The sequence below is a fragment of the Sphaerodactylus townsendi genome, linkage group LG08, assembly GCF_021028975.2.
Source record: "Sphaerodactylus townsendi isolate TG3544 linkage group LG08, MPM_Stown_v2.3, whole genome shotgun sequence".
NCBI lineage: Eukaryota > Metazoa > Chordata > Lepidosauria > Squamata > Sphaerodactylidae > Sphaerodactylus > Sphaerodactylus townsendi.
In genome coordinates this window covers 18,620,209-18,638,419 of record NC_059432.1, presented here as the reverse complement: position 1 = coordinate 18,638,419, position 18,211 = coordinate 18,620,209, and the positions used below count along the sequence as shown (strand labels likewise).

The window sequence follows — 18,211 nt, the reverse complement described above, 5'->3', positions numbered from 1 at the left end:
ATAGATGCTATAAGTATATATTTAATGCAAAGTGTGAATAAAATAAATAATGAGAAATACAGCTGTCAGAGGGGGGCATTCAGAGGTGCCATGTTGCTTCCTGTCCTGGTTGAGTCATGCACATTTGATAACAAACCTGGGTTTGCTCTTTAGAGAGAAGTGTCCTTTCTGAAACAAAGGAAGATATATTTACATAACCAAAGACTCAGGTGGATGGATTTAATTTTAGTTCAAAACAACCCATTAAAAAGCCATGAAGGCGACAGTTTTAAAGAAAACATTGGCTGAATCAATTTGCTGCTGCTTTAAATTTCTTGACATCCTTCTCAACATGCAGTTAGACATTAAAGGTCAATTCACACTTTGTATCTGAAGATGTCCCCTTCTGAAGTGACAATCCATAGCTGGCCCAGGTCATAGGACACATGTTTGGCCTTTCCAGCTTGTTTGTCTACGTGTGCCCAAGAAGTTCCAGTGGGATTGTTTTTGGTGATTCCACCCCTAGGAAGAAAGGCAATAAAGCAGCTGTTTATGTAGCTCTGCATGAAAATGAGCATAAGAACATAAGAACATAAGAACTAGCCTGCTGGATCAGACCAGAGTCCATCTAGTCCAGCATTCTGCTACTCGCAGTGGCCCACCAGGTGCCTTTGGGAGCTCACATGCAGGAGGTGAAAGCAATGGCCTTCTGCTTCTGCTCCTGAGCACCTGACCTGCTAAGGCATTTGCAATCTGAGATCAAGGAGGATCAAGATTGGTAGCCAGAGATCGACTTCTCCTCCATAAATCTGTCCAAGCCCTTTTTAAAGCTATCCAGGTTAGTGGCCATCACCACCTCCTGTGGCAGCATATTCCAAACACCAATCACATGTTGTGTGAAGAAGTGTTTCCTTTTATTAGTCCTAATTCTTCCCCCCAGCATTTTCAATGTATGCCCCCTGGTTCTAGTATTGTGAGAAAGTATTGTGTCAACATTTTCTACCCCATGCATAATTTTATAGACTTCAATCATATCCCCCCTCAGATGTCTCCTCTCCAAACTAAAGAGTCCCAAACGCTGCAGCCTCTCCTCATTCTTGAAGTTGTATTGTCGAAGGCTTTCATGGCCGGAATCACTAGGAGGTTTTGCAAGACATCTGGAGAAAATACTACTGGAACACAGCCATACAGCCTAGAAAACCCACAACATTCTATCCTTGAAGTTCATTTTGAGGAATGGGCCTAACAGTGGTAGATTCCACACGGCACAAGTATGGTGTCTTCAGGATGTTGTACATAGCATTGTTGGGAAGAGCTTCACACAGGTCTGCTTCCCCAAAATGACTCAGACCCAGCATATTTCTCTCAACCCAGGTTTATCTTTTTGAAGGTGCACCTGAGCAAGTACAACAGGCAGGAGATGCTTTATTTTCCTCCCTTCCACCCTTTCTCTTCAACTTTCGCCAGCATCTGCCATTTCAAGGAGAATCTGATTTTTGCCCTCATGGCAGCGAGGTATGGTATGACTGCCATTTCACTCATTGATCTGTAGCCGTGGTGGCGAACCTATGGCACTCCAGATGTTCATGAACAACAATTCCCATCAGCCCTTGCCAGCATGGCCAATTGGCCATTCTGGCAGGGGCTGATGGAAATTGTAGTCCATGAACATCTGGAAGTATCTATAAATTCAAAAGCCGCTGCTTGATCTACTCTTAACTTGCATTCATTGTTGTCTAGCCACATTATGCAGAACCAGGGGGGGCCTTCATTGAAAATGCTGGGGAAGAAGTGGGACTAATAGAAAAGGAGAACACTTCTTCACTGGCTTAGCGTGTGATTGGTGTTTGGATAATATGCTGCTACAGGATGTGGTGATGGCCACTAACCTGGATAGCGTTAAAAAGGGCTTGGACAGATTTATGGAGGAAAAGTCGATCTATGGGTACCAATCTTGATCCTCCTTGATCTCAGAGTGCAAATGCTGCTTAACTCAGACTCAGGTGCTTCGAGGGAGCAGCAGTAACGGCAACGAAGAGCCATTGCTTTCACCTCCTGCACATGAGCTTCCAAAGGCACCTGGTGGGCCACTGCAAGTAGCAGAGTGCTGGACTAGATGGACTCTGGTCTGATCCAGCAGGCAAGTTCTTATGTTCTTATGTTCATTGCAGGAAAGCCCCTTTTTCTTTTCTTTTGTGTGTTGAACATCTGAACCTACACAGGTACAGCCAATCAGATTGCAGAACAATTGGCATGTCTATGGGGGTTCATTTTTGTAAGCCTTCACAACTCTGCATGCAATGTGCACAAATTTTTTTTTAAAAAAGAGAAGTGTTTTTGTGCGAAGGCACGAAAACAACCCGAATTGTTTCAATGGGCTCAAATCACTTCCTGGACAGCTCACATGCAAATGGAAAAAAAAGAAAAAACGGGTTCACTTATAACGACTACGACGCGTTATAAATGTGCTGTGTGGAATCCACCAATGTTTCTTTCTTTGTTTGTTAAAGACAAAAGAACAGAAGCCAGGAGAAAATAAAAATTATGAGAGATTAAAAATCTTCATTCTGATGCAAAAGTGCCCCCGGCGTGGTTGAGTGAGTGTTTGAAGTGGCCCCCTAAGAAAGGTGTTTTCAGTGTTCCAAAGCCACATTGCATTTAATTGCAGGCAATTTTCCTCCATTGATTTATTTGTTTAAAAATACAAATAATTGGAGGAAGAAGGGGTCAAGAGGCGCTTTCCCCTGCTTGCTGTTTTTCTGCTCAAAGTCTCTCGTCCTCCCTCCCAGTGCTTTTGCCCTCTCAAAGAATCTTCAGGTATAAATATAGTAAGTCACCATGTTTTTGACCTTCAGTTTGTTATTCTGGGTGGGAAAATGATTTTGTAGCCTTATTTATTATACCCTGCTTTTCTCCGCAGTGGCGATCCTAAGTCCATGGTGGCGAACCTTTGGCACTCCAGATGTTATGGACTACAATCCCCATCAGCCCCTGCCAGCATGGCCTGATGGGAATTGTAGTCCATAACATCTGGAGTGCCAAAGATTCGCCACCACTAAGTGGTTCACAACATCATTTTCCAATCCTCCATTTTATCCTTGCAACAGCAGCCCTGTGAGCTGGGTTAGGTTGAAAGAAGGCATAGGTTAGGTTAGGCCAGGGGTAGGGAACCTGCGGCTCTCCAGATGTTCAGGAACTACAATTCCCATCAGCCCCTACCAGCATGGCCAATTGGCCATGCTGACAGAGGCTGATGGGAATTGTAGTCCCTGAGCTATCTGGAAGCTGGGAATATCAGGTGGAAACAAAAGGAATCTACTGAACTTTCATGGCAGCGTAGAAACTCGAAGCTGTGTCTCTCAGATCCTAGTCCAGCCCTCTAACTGGTATCCCATACTGGTTCTTCCTTCCCTGATGGACCTCCTCTCAAGGTTTCTGCCACAGGAGGTGTTTTCATTTAGAAAGATATCACGAATATGTATAATGTGTTGATTGGCTCTGAGATGATCATGGTTGAGATTGAAACCCAACCCAACGACTTGCTGAGAATGGCTTGTACTCAAACACCACTTGAAACACAGGTGCTCGGTTACTAAGGAACTGAAATCCCAAGTCATTGCTTTGTTACCGTGGTTCAATATCATATATACTTGCATATAAGTCGACTTTTTCAGCACATTTTTTTGTGCTGAAAGAGCCCCCCTCGACTTATACGTGAGTGAGGTGTATTTTAAAAAATATTTTAGGGTTTTTATTTTGTTGGCTTCCAGGGAGTGCAGTTTTAAGGCTACCAGCACCAAAATTTCAGGCTATCATCAGGTGATACTCCTGATGATACCAGCCAGGTTTGGTAAAGTTTGGTTCAGGGGGTCCAAAGTTATGGACCCCCAAAGGGGATGCCTCCATTGTTCCAATGGGAACTAATAGTAGATGGGGCTACATTTTGAGGGTCCATAACTTTGGACCCCTTGAACCAACCTTTATTAAACCTGGGTGGTATCATCAGGGGGTCTCCTAAAGATACTCTGAAATGTTGGTACTGCTAACATAGACATTCCTCCCCTGACAGGCACCCTCAAATTTTCCCCAGATTCTCCCTTTAAATCACCCCCACCCCTTCTGAGTGGATTTAAAGGGAGAATCAGGACTTACCAGTAGCTTCTGCATTTCCCACCCTCGACTTATACGCGAGTCAATAAGTTTTCCCAGTTTTATGTGGTAAAATTAGATGCCTTGACTTATATGCGGGTCGACTTATACATGAATATATACGGTACATGCTACAGCCTCTTGTGAATGGCACGAAACTTTCAAAGGAAAGATACTTTTCAAGGCAAGAGTCCTCTGAGTGGTACCTGCGATAAATGTTTCCAGCACTGTTTACTCCGAACACATCTCCTTCTGTGCCAACCTCGATCATGGAAAGTGAGCCAGGCACACTCTGCCACCTGGTTCCAGCGCAGGAATCTGGGGTGACACCATGCCGGAAATAGATGGCGTCTGTGGAGTTAACCCCCCAACATCCCAGAGGCCCACAAGAGTAGTAATTGAGTTTTCCTTCAATGTGGATCCAGGGCAGTGGTGAGCTACCATCAGCAGTGACGGCTGATGGCTTGGGCAGGCAATAGATGTCATCATTCACGTTGACTCCGACAACAAACTGGTTTCCACCTGCATCTATCTGTTTGAACAAACCTGAAAAGTAGCAAAACGATCTAGGTCTTAGGGAGTCTTATATCAAAATGCATGAATTAAGGATTAAATCACATTTAGCACAATACACACAAAGAGATTTGGTTTCAGCTGATGTAAAGAAAGCCCTGAGTGGGTTTGTTATATGCCCAGGCAACCATACATTAGAGACACAAACTCCAACTGGGATTCAGCTTCACTGAACGGTCAGGAATGCTGGAGCGTATATAGTAAGTACTGGGGCATATACTTTCTATCACACAGTGGTTGGAATTGCCATCTGTTGCACATTTTGGAAACCTCCTAATGCAGTGGTGGCGAACCTATAGCATGGGTGCCAGAGGTGGCACTCAGAGCCCTTTCTGTGGGCACGTGCAAACATAGTCGCCCCCCCCCCCACACATCTAGGCTGGCTGGGCCGCTGGGCTCGATTATTAGCATTAAACCTAAGACCTAGTGTTGGGGAAGCAGTGTAGGTAACCCTGTTAAGTACTGTTAAATGCCACTGATTTTCATGCGAAGAACTAAAGCGCGATCCTTTACCTGGGAGTAAGCTTGGTTGCTGGCAATGGGGCTTGCTTCTGAGTAAGCTCTCCTAGGGTCGTGATTCACCCATTGGAAGAGTTGCACGGTTGCTTCAAAGCAAAGCCACTGACTACCACCCAGCTTACTCCCGAGTAATGCACGCCTCGGAGCCAGCCATTTTTTCTAAACTAAAGCCTCAGTATTCTGGTTAAATTGCCGTGTTGGCACTTTGCGATAAGTAAGTGTGTTTTGGGTTGCAATTTGGGCACTCGGTTTCGAAAAGATTCGCTATCGCTGTCCTAATGTAAGAGAATAAGCAAAGCAAAATCTTTCATGCATTGAGTTTCGTGGGTGCACACATTTCACAGAACACTGCAATAAGTATAACTGTAATATTCAGGAGGCTTTCTCCTTTGGGTCAGCCCCCATCCCAACAATCTCTGGTATTGATTGTGCTGGCTGGTGTGGGATGCAGTGGAGAGTTTGGGCATTTTACTGGTGTCCTGGCTGCAAAGTGCACTGACAGATGTCCTGCCAAAACCACGAGAGATTGTGGCAGAGTGGGCCTTGGGGTTCTCCAAGTTTATTGTCTTGGGGGATTTCAAAATTCAAGTTAACGCAGCCTCATCTACTCAAGCAGCGGCAACACTGGGACTCTCCCTGGTTAATACACATCCCACACACCAAGTAGAACAAACACTGGAGCTGATCTTTGACGTGGGCCACCTCCTGTGGCACTGATGGCTGGCAATCAGTCACATCCCTATGGCTCATTGGCACCCTCCTGATTGTGGGACTTAATTTCCTCTGAGGAGGTGCCGTGGTCTGACAACTTTGTCCTGAAAGCCCGGGTGGATCCTGCTGCCCGTCCTGCTTAGGTGACAGACTTATTTATGTCCACCTACGGAGATTTATAGATTCACTTGGCTTCCAGAATGTTCTGCAAGACCCTAGACCCGCTGATGGTTCCCTTGATGAGCTGGTGGAGGACTGGAATGCCCTGATCTCCAAAGCCATTGAGATTATTGCTCCCTGAAGTCATTTCCATTCCCCGGCCACCGTAGCCCCCTGGGTGACAAAACAGGAACAGAGACTTCTGGAGCAAGTTTGGCAGCATACTTGTGATGAAGCTACAAAAACACCTTATAGGAAACAATTCCACACAGCCTCCATTGGAATAGTTTGGAATATGCTGCCACAGGAGGTGGTGATGGCCACTAACCTGGATAGCTTTAAAAGGGGCTTGGACAGATTTATGGAGGAGAAGTTGATTTATGGCTACCAATCTTGATCCTCCTTGATCTGAGATTGCAAATGCCTTAACAGACCAGGTGCTCAGCAGCAGCAGCAGCAGAAGGCCATTGCTTTCACATCCTGCATGTGAGATCCCAAAGGTACCTGGTGGGCCACTGCGAGTAGCAGAGAGCTGGACTAGATGGACTCTGGTCTGATCCAGCTGGCTTGTTCTTATGTTCTTATGTTCTTATTGCATCTCACCTGGCACAATTGTTTAAGTCCTTAAGTCCTTAACTTAATTCTTATGGAATCAAAAATATCAGCAATTCAACCATTCGGCGTGAGGCTTTTGCGAGCTTTTTTGCAGAAAAAGTCTTGACGCACCATCGTGATGGGGCTGCCCATCAGATATTACTCACATGTACATGCCGATTGGCTTATTTCCACTTATTTCCACTTATTTCCACTTATAAAAGATCAGATTTGGCAAATGATAAGATGGATATTTTGTTATAAATATGCACTCCTGTGATGAGCAAATCTGATTTCTCTGGAAGTCTCACAAGAATACTAGGTGTGATAATTTGGTTCTTTTTTTTTTAATAATCCCTAAAAGCAGTAAGACAAAAGCTAAAAACTGAGTTGCTTTTAAAAGCTATTACTTGCTATATTATGAGTAAGAATGCTACGGACTTTGATAATGTTGGCATTTATCTTCACAGTAATTGTATGGTTAGTTTTTCATGCCTGTAATTTTTTTTCTGTCCTGCTTAATAAAAAGAGGCCTTTTTTTCTCAATAAAAGATAAAAGGTTCTACTGATCTTCTGTCTGGTTAATGGACTGAAAAATGCTAATAAGCTTTCCTTTTTGTGCGTGCCTTTCTCCTTGTGTTTCTGTTTCTTACATGTCCATGCAACCCTGGAGCAGTTGCCTTAGAATACCTGTAACCAGCCTCAAGCTGCCCCCCACGAGCTTGTAGACGCTGTAGTTTGAGTCCACGCCCCAGACGCCAGAAAGACCAGTTGTGACGTGGGTCAGTATTCCTGGTAACTGGGTCCATGGGCTTCCATATGAGGTATAAACATTGCCAGCACTGTTCACACCAAAGACTTGTCCGTTGCTAGCATCAATCTGTGTCAGTGCTCCAGGCACCTGGTCACAATCTGGAACTAGAGCAAAATAAATAAATAAATAGTGGGCCTTTCCCCACTTACCTTAAGCCCCGTGCTACTTAAGGAGAGTAGCGCGGGGTCCCCCGGCACTCCCCACGACAGGGGCGTCGACAGCGCAGCCGCCCCGATGCTGCCGCTGTCACGCCCCCTCAGCGCACGGCATCCCAGGTGCTCTTGCAAAGGGTGCCTGATGACCAGCGCAGAAGCGTGGGGTCATTGAAGAACTTCGGATGCGCACCAGGGATGCCACCGCACGCTGGGAAACAGCAGCGTGGCATAGGGGGGATCAGGGTGAGTGGGGAAATGCCCAGTGTCATGTTTATACACTCATCAGTAAATCTAGGTATCATCATCATCAACCTTTTATTGGCATGAGTTTAAAATATAACAGAGAGGTTGAGGAGAATCAAGTTAAAATAAGTAGGTTCAGACATTTCCAGCAGTTATAAATCTAGATATATCACAAGGAGAACAAAGATTGGCCTGAGGTGGGTAGAATAACACAGACCTCACCACTTACTGAGGAACCAATACTCATGCCCGTCTTGAACATGAACATTTTCACCTGCTCAGCCAGGTATGAATGGCCTTGAAGCTTGATAAAGGCACTGCTCGATTAGACATCTGCTAGTGGTCTCCTGCTTGTTGGATGGAATGGGCACCGAATGAAGCACTATTACTTTTCTAGGCATCAATGTGGCTGCAAACCTCCAGCATTTCACTGGTGTGTTCCTCCTGATCTGGCCTGGCTAAAAATATGTCCTGAGCAAAAGCCCCCCTGGCCTTGGGTTCAAGATTATGCTTAGTGGCCTCTGCTTGTGTTTCCTTGATTCCTTCCTTCTCATTCCTTGACTCTCTTTGGTTGTCGCTCTTGGCTTTCTTTACTTGCAACAGCCACAGTCTTGACTTCTGCTCTTACAATCCCTCTTGTATTGGTTGCATAATAGAACTTGCTTATTCATAATAGAACTTGCTTATTCCTCATCTCAAAAAGGATATTGAGGAGATAGAAAAAGTGCAGAGAAGGGCAACAAGGATGATTGAGGGACTGGAGCACCTTCCCTATGAGGAGAGGCTGCAGCGTTTGGGACTCTTTAGTTTGGAGAGGAGACGTCTGAGGGGGGATATGATTGAAGTCTATAAAATTAGGCATGGAGTAGAAAATGTTGACAGAGAGAAATTTTTCTCTCTTTCTCACAATACTAGAACCAGGGGGCATTCATTGAAAATGCTGGGGGGGAGAATTAGGACTAATAAAAGGAAACACTTCCTCATGCAACGTGTAATTGGTGTTTGGAATATGCTGCCACAGGAGGTGGTGATGGCCACTAACCTGGATAGCTTTAAAAGGGGCTTGGACAGATTTATGGAGGAGAAGTCGATGCATGGCTACCAATCTTGATCTTCTTTGATCTGAGATTGCATATGCCTTAGCAGACCAGGTGCTCGGGAGCAACAGCCGCAGAAGGCCATTGCTTTCACATCCTGCATGTGAGCTCCCAAAGGCACCTGGTGGGTCACTGCGAGTAGCAGAGAGCTGGACTAGATGGACTTTGGTCTGATCCAGCTGGCTTGTTCTTATGTTCTTAGTTCTACAGCTTGGCTTGCCCCAGAAGTCCTGGTATCTGCCCCCATATTCTACCTACTGTGGTCCCTATCTTGCCAAATATCATGCTTCTATACTGTGTAGGGGGGGCAGGGGGCAGGGAGGGCGGTCTCAGGGAGGTGGTCATGCCCTCGGGTGCCATTTGGACCCGGTACACCACTGCTTTGAATGGTGGGCTATGGGCCAAGAGAGAAAAACCTTGCTCTTTGGCTCACACCAAAGGACCCACCTCTGGCCATACCCAACATTAAATATCTAGAGGTAGGAAGGAAAGGTAGGAACCATTCCCCCACATACACCAAAGCTGGGTTCATGTGCAAATATTGCGTAAAATATTTGCCTTGAGTTTGGTACAAATATTTGCCTTGAGATTAGCTCTATATAATTGCAAGGTATTTTATTATTATGGGGGAAAACCCTTTAATCACACAAAGGTATCTCTTGACTTTTATTTAGTCTGCACCTTTCATATCCTTCACATTGGGGTCTTCTTTGGGTTTTCAGCAACTTCCAGGCCTGCCATTTCAGCATAGCTCAGAACCTGTCCCATAACTCCTCATCATGAACAAAGTTTCTGTGCTCACGCCAGCGATTGTCATTGTTGTGAATCAAGGTCAGGGCAATTCAATCCCTTAACTGGCAACAAGGAGGAAAGAGGTGGGTTCTGTGAAGCAATATGACAGGGAGTAGGAAGCTGGAATTCAGCAGGTGAATCTGCACTGCAAATTCAAATTTGGGGCCAGATTTGCAAGCTAACATGTTATGTCATGGTGTTCTTCTGAATGCCTCTTACCATATTTATTTAGCCATTTTCAAATTAGTTACAAGCAGGCCGTGCTGGCAATGGTGGAAAACATTTGCCAGAGGGCTATTCAAATTTACACAAATTTACACAAATAATTCAAATTAAATATATATTAAGAATCAGCTATTTTGGGTCTAGTTTCTAAAAGGGATGAAGGCTGGCAAGTAATATCAAACTGGCTCAGATGTTTTACTTCCTTTAAAGGAGAAGTCTCATTGCAGGGAAGGGGATTGTGTTGCAGAAAACGCAGAAAGTGAAAGAGACAGGATAACACAGTGAAGGCATTTGCCTGGACCACGAGGTCATGTTTACTGTCCTGACATCACTGGCGATAATAAACAAAGCAAGCATTGTGAGCAAATAAATTATTAATGACTGATTCAACCTTTGCAGTTCAAAGTCTTTCCTTCTTTAGTCAAAATCCATAGCTGGCCCAGGTCATAGGATACGTGTTTGATCTCTCTGAGGTCATTGCTCAAAGGTGCCCACATGGTTCCAATGGGATTGGCGGCGGTGATTCCACCCCTACAAAAAGATTTATTAAGAATATTCTAAGGGTTAGCATCTCTGCTTTGTAGCTGTGGGATGAAATTTTTGAAATGTGCCTTAAATATGTATAAGCATTATTGACCATGGAGTTACACAAAAACTGATAGACATGAATTCTGAGATGCTACAGTCATCTAGGACGCGAAGACCTTGCTAGATCATACATTCATTGCTTTTATAGCTTGGACTTTAAGGATGTCTGGAAAAAATGGTATTAGAATATTCATTGGAAATTCAAGTATTAAGGAGATGGGCAGCTGTGGCTAATTCATAAGCTGGCTATAAAGAGTAAATTGGAATGCCAACAAAAATATTACATTGCCTGGGCTTCTTCTGCACTCCCTTTTTGAGGTAGTTGCTCTAAATGCTACCCACCCAGTCCTACTACTTGGTCTTCCTCCTTCCTTCTCTATTATCATCCTTTTTTTGTCCTCTGTACAAAAGACCCATGAAGGTGAGCATCAGTCCCAACATTCTCCATTGAATTAACTCTTTATGTTCTCAGTCATCGGTGGGGGGAAGTGCTATCATCACAGATGATTTATGGCAACCCTGTAGGGTTTCCAAGGCAAGAAACAAACTAAGGCTCATTCCGCACACGCAGAATAATGCACTTTCAAACTGCTTTCAGTGCTCTTTAAAGCTGTGTGGAATAGCAAAATCCACTTGCTAACAGTTGTGAAATTGGTTTGAAAACGCATTATTTTGTGTGTGCGGAAGGGGCCTAACAGAGGTTGTTTGTCACTGCCTACCTTTGGACTTCCTCAGTGGTCTCTTATCCAAGTTTCTGGGATGTGATGAGCTCAGACTAGAAGGGGCCCTCTCACTAATTAGGTGGTTAACAATAGATCAGATGCTGTAACATTCATTATTTTAAGAGGAAATAAAAGGCCCTTAAATCAGAATAGAGCTATGGCACTTAAGAAAGGTATGTTCACCTATCATCTCCCCAGTCACCTCAGATTTCCCGAGACTTGTGTAGTCTGTCCCTTAAATGTTTAGAGGAAAAAAATCTTGATGAGAGTGTGGCAGACGAGGCTCTTTAAATAAGAGGCTACACCTATCATATGTGAAAGAGAAGGAGAGGGAGCGCGGAATCTCATTTGAAGAGCAAAATGTGCTGGTGGGTGGGAAACACTGAACTGTTTCACCACCAGGTGTTTATTTCCCTGCAACTTGCCTGTCCTCTACTGTCACTTTTCTCTCAGCAGTGGCGTAGGAGGTTAAGAGGTCGTATATCTAATCTGGAGGAACTAGGTTTGATTCCCAGCTCTGCAGCCTGAGCTGTGGAGGCTTATCTGGGGAATTCAGATTAGCCTGTACACTCCCACACATGCCAGCTGGGTGACCTTGGGCTAGTCACAGCTCTTCGGAGCTCTCTCAGCCCCACCTACCTCACAGGGTGTTTGTTGTGAGGGGGGAAGGGCAAGGAGATTGTAAGCCCCTTTGAGTCTCCTACAAGGAGAGAAAGGGGGGATATAAATACAAACTCTTCTGTTCTTCTTCTTCTTCTTCTCTCAGCTGGTTTCCGATACGGAAGTGAACTTGGCCAGGAGAACAACACCTTCACTAATCAGGAACGGCCAAAGTTCACCATCTTGCAACCATCCTTTTAGCTCTTAGCCTCCCCACCCCCTGCATTGTATATGGGGAAGACCACATTTAAAGTGATGGGTCCACTTCTGTCACATGTAGCTAAATTAGTATCAGAATAATAGATTCATGTGTAAGATGGTCAGCTATATGGAGAGGAAAACCTTTCCCAATCTCTGAATGTTTCATTCTGTACCTGCAAAAAATGTTTCCATCTCTGTTCACTCCATACACATTTCCTTCAGTCCCGACCTCAATCATGGAAAGTGAGCCAGGCACATGCTCCCATCGGGATCCAGCACAGGAATCTGGAGTGACGCTGTGCCGGTAATAGATCTCATCTGCTGAGTTTACTCCCCAACAACCCAAGAGCCCACAGGAGTAGTATTTGAGTTTTCCTGCAATATGGACCCAGCGTAGGTCTGAGCGATGAGCAGAGAATGCTGAAGACTTGGGTATGCAGTAGATGTCATCATACATGTTGACTCCAACAACCAACTGGCTTCCACCTGCATCTATCTGTTTGAGTAAACCTGCAACATAATAGGAAGGTCTAAATCTACAGGAGATGAGACTAGAAGCCAACCAAATAGAGCAGAATTCATTTTGTTCCCAACGTATGTTTCTCCACCACATGTAGTTTGATGACACCACCCAGAGCCCTTCGGGGATGGGGCGGTATAAAAGTCCAAACAATAAATAAATAAATAAATAAATGATGAATATTCTCCAGATAAGCCTCTGACTACTTGAACATTTGTTAAATATTGAAGTTATCTGTTTGACATTTAATCATATTTGTTTTCAGTATATAACAGTATTTGTTAGTTCATGTGTGCAAATGTATTTGTTTACTGAATTTAAATCGGTTTCATTTTGGAATTCAAGATGCACCATGATTTGAATTTTTCAGTCTGACACTGCGAATTCTAGCACACTGAATGCTTGTTTGTTCATTTCTCCCACAAAGACACAACAAAATGCCATAATATGTAAAAGAAATCAAGTAGAAATTGGGGTAATGAGTGCATTTAGATTGGCACACTCTAAGTAGTTTCACCCCATGTAGTTTAAACCTGGTGTATAAGCATGCCTTGAGCAGCCAATCATATAAACCAATTTCACCAACCTTGGGGAAGGGTGGAAGAATCTAATATACTGGCAAATTGTACAACCAGAAAATGTTCTTGTTTTTTTCCGTAGACAGGAATATTTCCTGGTCAAGAGTCCATCTGGCAGAAATAATGGAAGAGCATTTTCAACAGAGTATAAACAGGAAAAGGCTTATACTTCTCCATCAGCTTGCCAGTTCTCTCCATATGCACATTTTTTTTGGTTTGCTTGCAGGGGAAATATGGGGTTGTGATTCTTTTGAGCTAACTTCACTGTCACAGAAGCAGAGATAAGTGCATGACTTATGTGGATAGTTGTGCTTACTTTGTAAAACATAGTTTGGGTTTAAAACTAATTCATTTTATACATCCATCTCTATATTTTTCCTCCTTTACACCCAAACACACACAGAGACATGGACAAACTTAACACAAAGCGAGTTGTCTTAAAATACCTGGAACAAGTCTCCAGTTGCCACCCACCAGTTTAAAGATGTTGTGTTTTGAATCCACGCCCCAGACGCCACCAAGACCGACTGTGACATGGGCCAATGCCCCTGGCAACTGTACCCACGTGGTTCCATACAAGGTATAAATGTTGCCTGTAACGTTTACACCAAAGACCTGTCCGTTGCTAGCATCGATCTGTGTCAGCATTTCTGGTGCCACATTACAACTCAGAGCTAGGGAAGAAATGGAAGGAAAAATGTCACGAGCATGGATTTATGAACAAATGGGGGAATGTGGGAAGGGACTGAGTGGACACCAGAATCTGGAGGCCACCATGCTAGTGGGACACCACAGCTATCTATGAGCATACCCTCTACCCTGTGCTTCCTACTCCTTGCATTTTTCTTCACAGTCTGTCAAAGTGGTTCCCAGTTTAGCAATTCCTCAATACTGAGAAGCTGTTAAATTAAAAACAAACAAAACCAACGTTTGACCATTCTCCCCTCTCAAGACTGAACCGAATGCCTGCCATCAGTACCTTCCACCTGCATGTAGTGTGCTGTGACAATTAATCCCTCTGCAAATGGTTGCAATTCTGCCTTGTGCTTTTGCCCTTCAAGGCCTTCTAGAGATGGCCTACAGAGATCTGTTCAAATTTGTGCTTACCTGAGGTGATTCCACACATGGGCAACAGAAGGAGCAGGCTCTCACAAAGCGCCCTCATCATGTTCAAGAGAAGCCGTGGCTCCTGGCTAGGAGAGAAACCAATTTAGATAACAGCACAGAACATCTCTTCCCTCAGAAACGTTGGCCGAAGCAGATTGCCTCCATCAGCTAAACTCTGCAAAAAAAAAAAAAGTCCTTTTCCTAACATTTCACCCTTTGCTCAAAAGTCAGTGCAGATACAGTTGGCTTTAGTGAAAGGTTGTAGCTGCCAGATGGAATCTTAGACTACGAGATGATAAATCTTGGAAGCTTAGAACAGGCAAATAAACAAGGTTCTGAGGCAATACTGCACAATTGAGATGTGACAACGAAGAAAAGGGAAAGGTAGAAAGTAATTGAAGCATGAGCAAAATTCCCGTTTAAATAATAAGATGCAAAACGCCATACACTTTGGGAAGTAACGTGTTAGTGATACTAAGAGCAAGACACTCCATTTTAAGTTGCTAGTTTAAGAAATTTCTTAGGAACTTGCTTGATTTGAAAATAAGGATAAATTCCAGTGTGAGAGTATGGACGATTCTGCACGGCATAATAATAATAATGGGTTACATTCGGTATTTTAGAATCCGGGATTATTTTATTCAGTTTTTTGTCCTTCACCCAGATGCCCGTTTTCGGTGAAGGAAATCGTCCATTTTCTTTCTGTCCCTTTGCACAAACCCACTTTTTTTTTACAATGCAAAGCGCAGGCACAAACTTCCCATTTTCCCTGTGTTCTGATTGGCTGTTCCACCACCACAGCCCCCCTTCCGCCCTTTCTAAGGGAACGTTTCCAATTGGTGGAGAATTTACAGCAACCCCAGGAGCCTAAGTAGTATCTAACCCTCCCATTTCTCCAGTGTGGGAAAAAAAAATAAGTTTTGGGCTTTGAAACCACAACACATGTAAACATGAAGCATGCAACACCCTCTCCCCCCCCTTAACATTGTGATATACAAAATAATAAAATCTGTCCAAAAAAGCAGCAAAGCAATAGGTCCCATCCACATCCAAAGGTGTGCATCTCCCTAGCTACGTGCTTTGAGCACCTAAAAAATAAAAAGGAAAGGAAATGGGGCCATTGTTCACAATGGGACCATTGCTATACACATTTGGCTGAAATGTGTACAAGCACATTCACTGCCAAGGGGAGAAAATGTGCTTGGGGGAAATTTCTGAAATGGTGGGCTGCCACGCTGGTCAGCAGCTCAGCAGAAACGAAACTGACATGATGACCCTGTAGGTCCTCCCCATGAGCAACCTGGCAAAGTTGTTCTTTTGGACTGCCTCCAGCAGGTGGTTGACCTCCTCTGTCTGCCAGAACACCCCCTTCTGTCCTATTGGCATAGAGGCAATAAATGCCCAGGGGATGGCAGGCTGGGAATCCTGGCAGAAGACAGTAATTGGCCTTTGGAAAAAACACTCCTGGACAGACACATGCCTGATCAGCTGTGCAGTTGTGCAGGAAACACCAGGTTCCCATGTGGAGATCCCTGGTTACTACAGCAAGGGACCTGCACTATGGGTCTTTGAAGGGTTCCAGGGCATCCTCAGCTGCCCTGCTATTGGCCATCGGGCTCTACTCACAGGTTCCTGTGGCCAATATCCCCAGGATCATCAGGACACCCCCTCCTCCTGGCCTTCTGTTTTCCTGGAGTTGGCTGTCGTGGGACTGGGACTCCTGCGCAGGCCTGGTGCCAGACCTACTGCTGAAAAACCCACCCTCTCCCCTGGACCCTGGTTCTCCTTTCCACCCACTTGAGGAAATACTAGATGCTGGTCACTGCACCAGTCCAGATGGGCTGCCTCTAACACCTGGACTACCCCAGGGTGGGGTTTAGCAGCCATGGGGCAGGGGCCCCAGAGTGAACTGTTCCCATTCCCATGACTTCCTTCTGGTCATTCATTGATCATACATCCCCCAACCCTCCCCAAGACCCCAGGGGCATGCTTATGTATCTGGAATGGTGTCAGAACATGTGTTTAGATGAGCAAAATCTAAATGACAGCTGGACCCTCCTTTTAGCAGGTGCCATGTGCAGATTAGGACTGAGTGCACAGCTTGTATCGTGTGCAAAACCTGATAAGGTAAGGGCACCTGATTGGTACCACTATTGTATATAGATAGCACAGACAGCAGAGTGATGTGTGCCTGAAAACACCTGTGGTCTGGCGAAGCACTTTGTCAGTAGTCTGCAGACTACTGATCGCTGCACCAGCCCCACTTCATCCCATCCCCAATGGCCCGCCTCAGGAAACAGTAAGCACCACCACCTGCCTGCAAAAATATACTTTATTTCACTGTTGCCGTGAACAACATGATGCCGTCCACCTGCAGTGGCCACTTGGACTATGTCAGAGGCAGATCATAGGCACATGACCCATGGGAGCCAAGGCAGACAGATATTGGCACATTTTGACTGTTAGCTGCATGCCAGGGCCACACCAGGTGCCTCCCAGACCTTGCACATGTCCCAACCCCCACATTGTACCTCTTCAGAGTGGATTTGCATGAACCGTATGTTTTCTTGTTCAGCTTTTGTTTAGAAACCTTGACAGGGTGTCCCTGATAGTCCTGCCCTCCCTGAGGTTGGTGTCATCTCTGGTGTTGTACCTGTCTTGGGTGTTGGGTGGGTGTCCTACATAGTGGGGGAAACCCAGCTGTGCAAATCTGGTAATGACCTGTGGGAGGGAAACACAGATGTGGTTAGTATGCAGGGTGTTCAGGTGGCACCTCTCAATACGTGCTCCAGATTGCCAGGGGCCAGTGTGCTCTGTCAGGTGGTATTGCAGGTAGAGTCCTGTGGTGTTCACAGACTGGCCACTGGCCACTGGCCCCATCATGGGGCTTCTGGGCACCTTGTCTGTGTTCTGGGGGAACCAGCTCTTTGTACCTGGGCACAGGGTGACATGTACTTCATGGTCCTGTGAATGTTTGAGATGTGCCATGGGCAGGGGATGACTTGGGCCCCCCAAGAGTTCTCAGGGTTGCTTCCTCTACCCAACCCTTCTTCCCTCTTCACAGGAAACAACAACAGTTAGCACAGCATGGCCAGGGAAGGGGTAATGCCCCATGCACTGCTCTGGCATTGTGCCCCCATACTGGTAGGCCTGTATGGGCACATGATATGGTAACAGGGAACACCGGGGTAACATTCTGCAGCACATGATATGGTAACAGGGAACACCGGGGTAACATTCTGCAGCACCTCCAACCATTTTTCTATTGATGGGGCAGAAACTGGGGTGATGCTTAGCCCTACCAGCAGAATGGGCTGAGCAGACCAGAGAATCCACCTACCTGCTTGATATTGGTTCCAGACAGGATCACCCTCTTAAACGGCACGATCACCACCACCAGACAAAACTGAAGCACACATGCTGCCACTGTGACCAGGCTGGCCCTAAATTGCACCTTTACCTTGTGGCAACTGTTCACGCTTGCCAGGTGCCACAGGGCAATGCCCACCCACTTCTCAACTGGCAGCACATGTTGGTGTCCTGGTGCTGCAGACAGGGTCTTAGGGTTTCTGCAAGCCACACAAATGTGTCCTCCTGATCATCTGAAAGTTGGCCATCCAGGAGTTGCTTGTTTCCTCAGAAAGCCAGGACACAGTTGTTCCACCAGTCCCAGCTCCTGGGGTACACCCAGTACCGGGGTACAGCTTGGGGGGCTTCCCAGGGTGAACCAACCTTGTGTAGCTCTGTGGTGGGGGTGGGTGCTGTTCCTGGCAGCTGGATGGAACCGGGCAGCCTTGGAGGGGGTGGTCCAGCTCAGCTGCTCCA

General features: G+C 45.4%; 2 protein-coding genes across 2 annotated transcripts; both read right to left on the bottom strand.

Moving 5' to 3' along the window:
- Positions 1-356: 356 nt before the first annotated feature.
- LOC125438420 (fish-egg lectin-like) lies at positions 357-8,143 on the bottom strand. The gene is made up of 4 exons (XM_048506865.1): positions 8,119-8,143; positions 7,375-7,602; positions 4,335-4,674; positions 357-501 (listed from the first exon to the last, which is right to left on the bottom strand). The coding sequence occupies exons 1-4, from the start codon at positions 8,141-8,143 to the stop codon at positions 357-359; spliced, it is 738 nt and encodes a 245-aa protein (XP_048362822.1).
- Positions 8,144-10,396: 2,253 nt separating this feature from the next.
- LOC125438419 (fish-egg lectin-like) lies at positions 10,397-14,447 on the bottom strand. Its single transcript, XM_048506864.1, has 4 exons — positions 14,387-14,447; positions 13,726-13,953; positions 12,355-12,691; positions 10,397-10,541 (listed from the first exon to the last, which is right to left on the bottom strand). Exons 1-4 carry the CDS (start codon positions 14,445-14,447, stop codon positions 10,397-10,399), a joined length of 771 nt encoding a protein of 256 aa, XP_048362821.1.
- Positions 14,448-18,211: the final 3,764 nt, after the last annotated feature.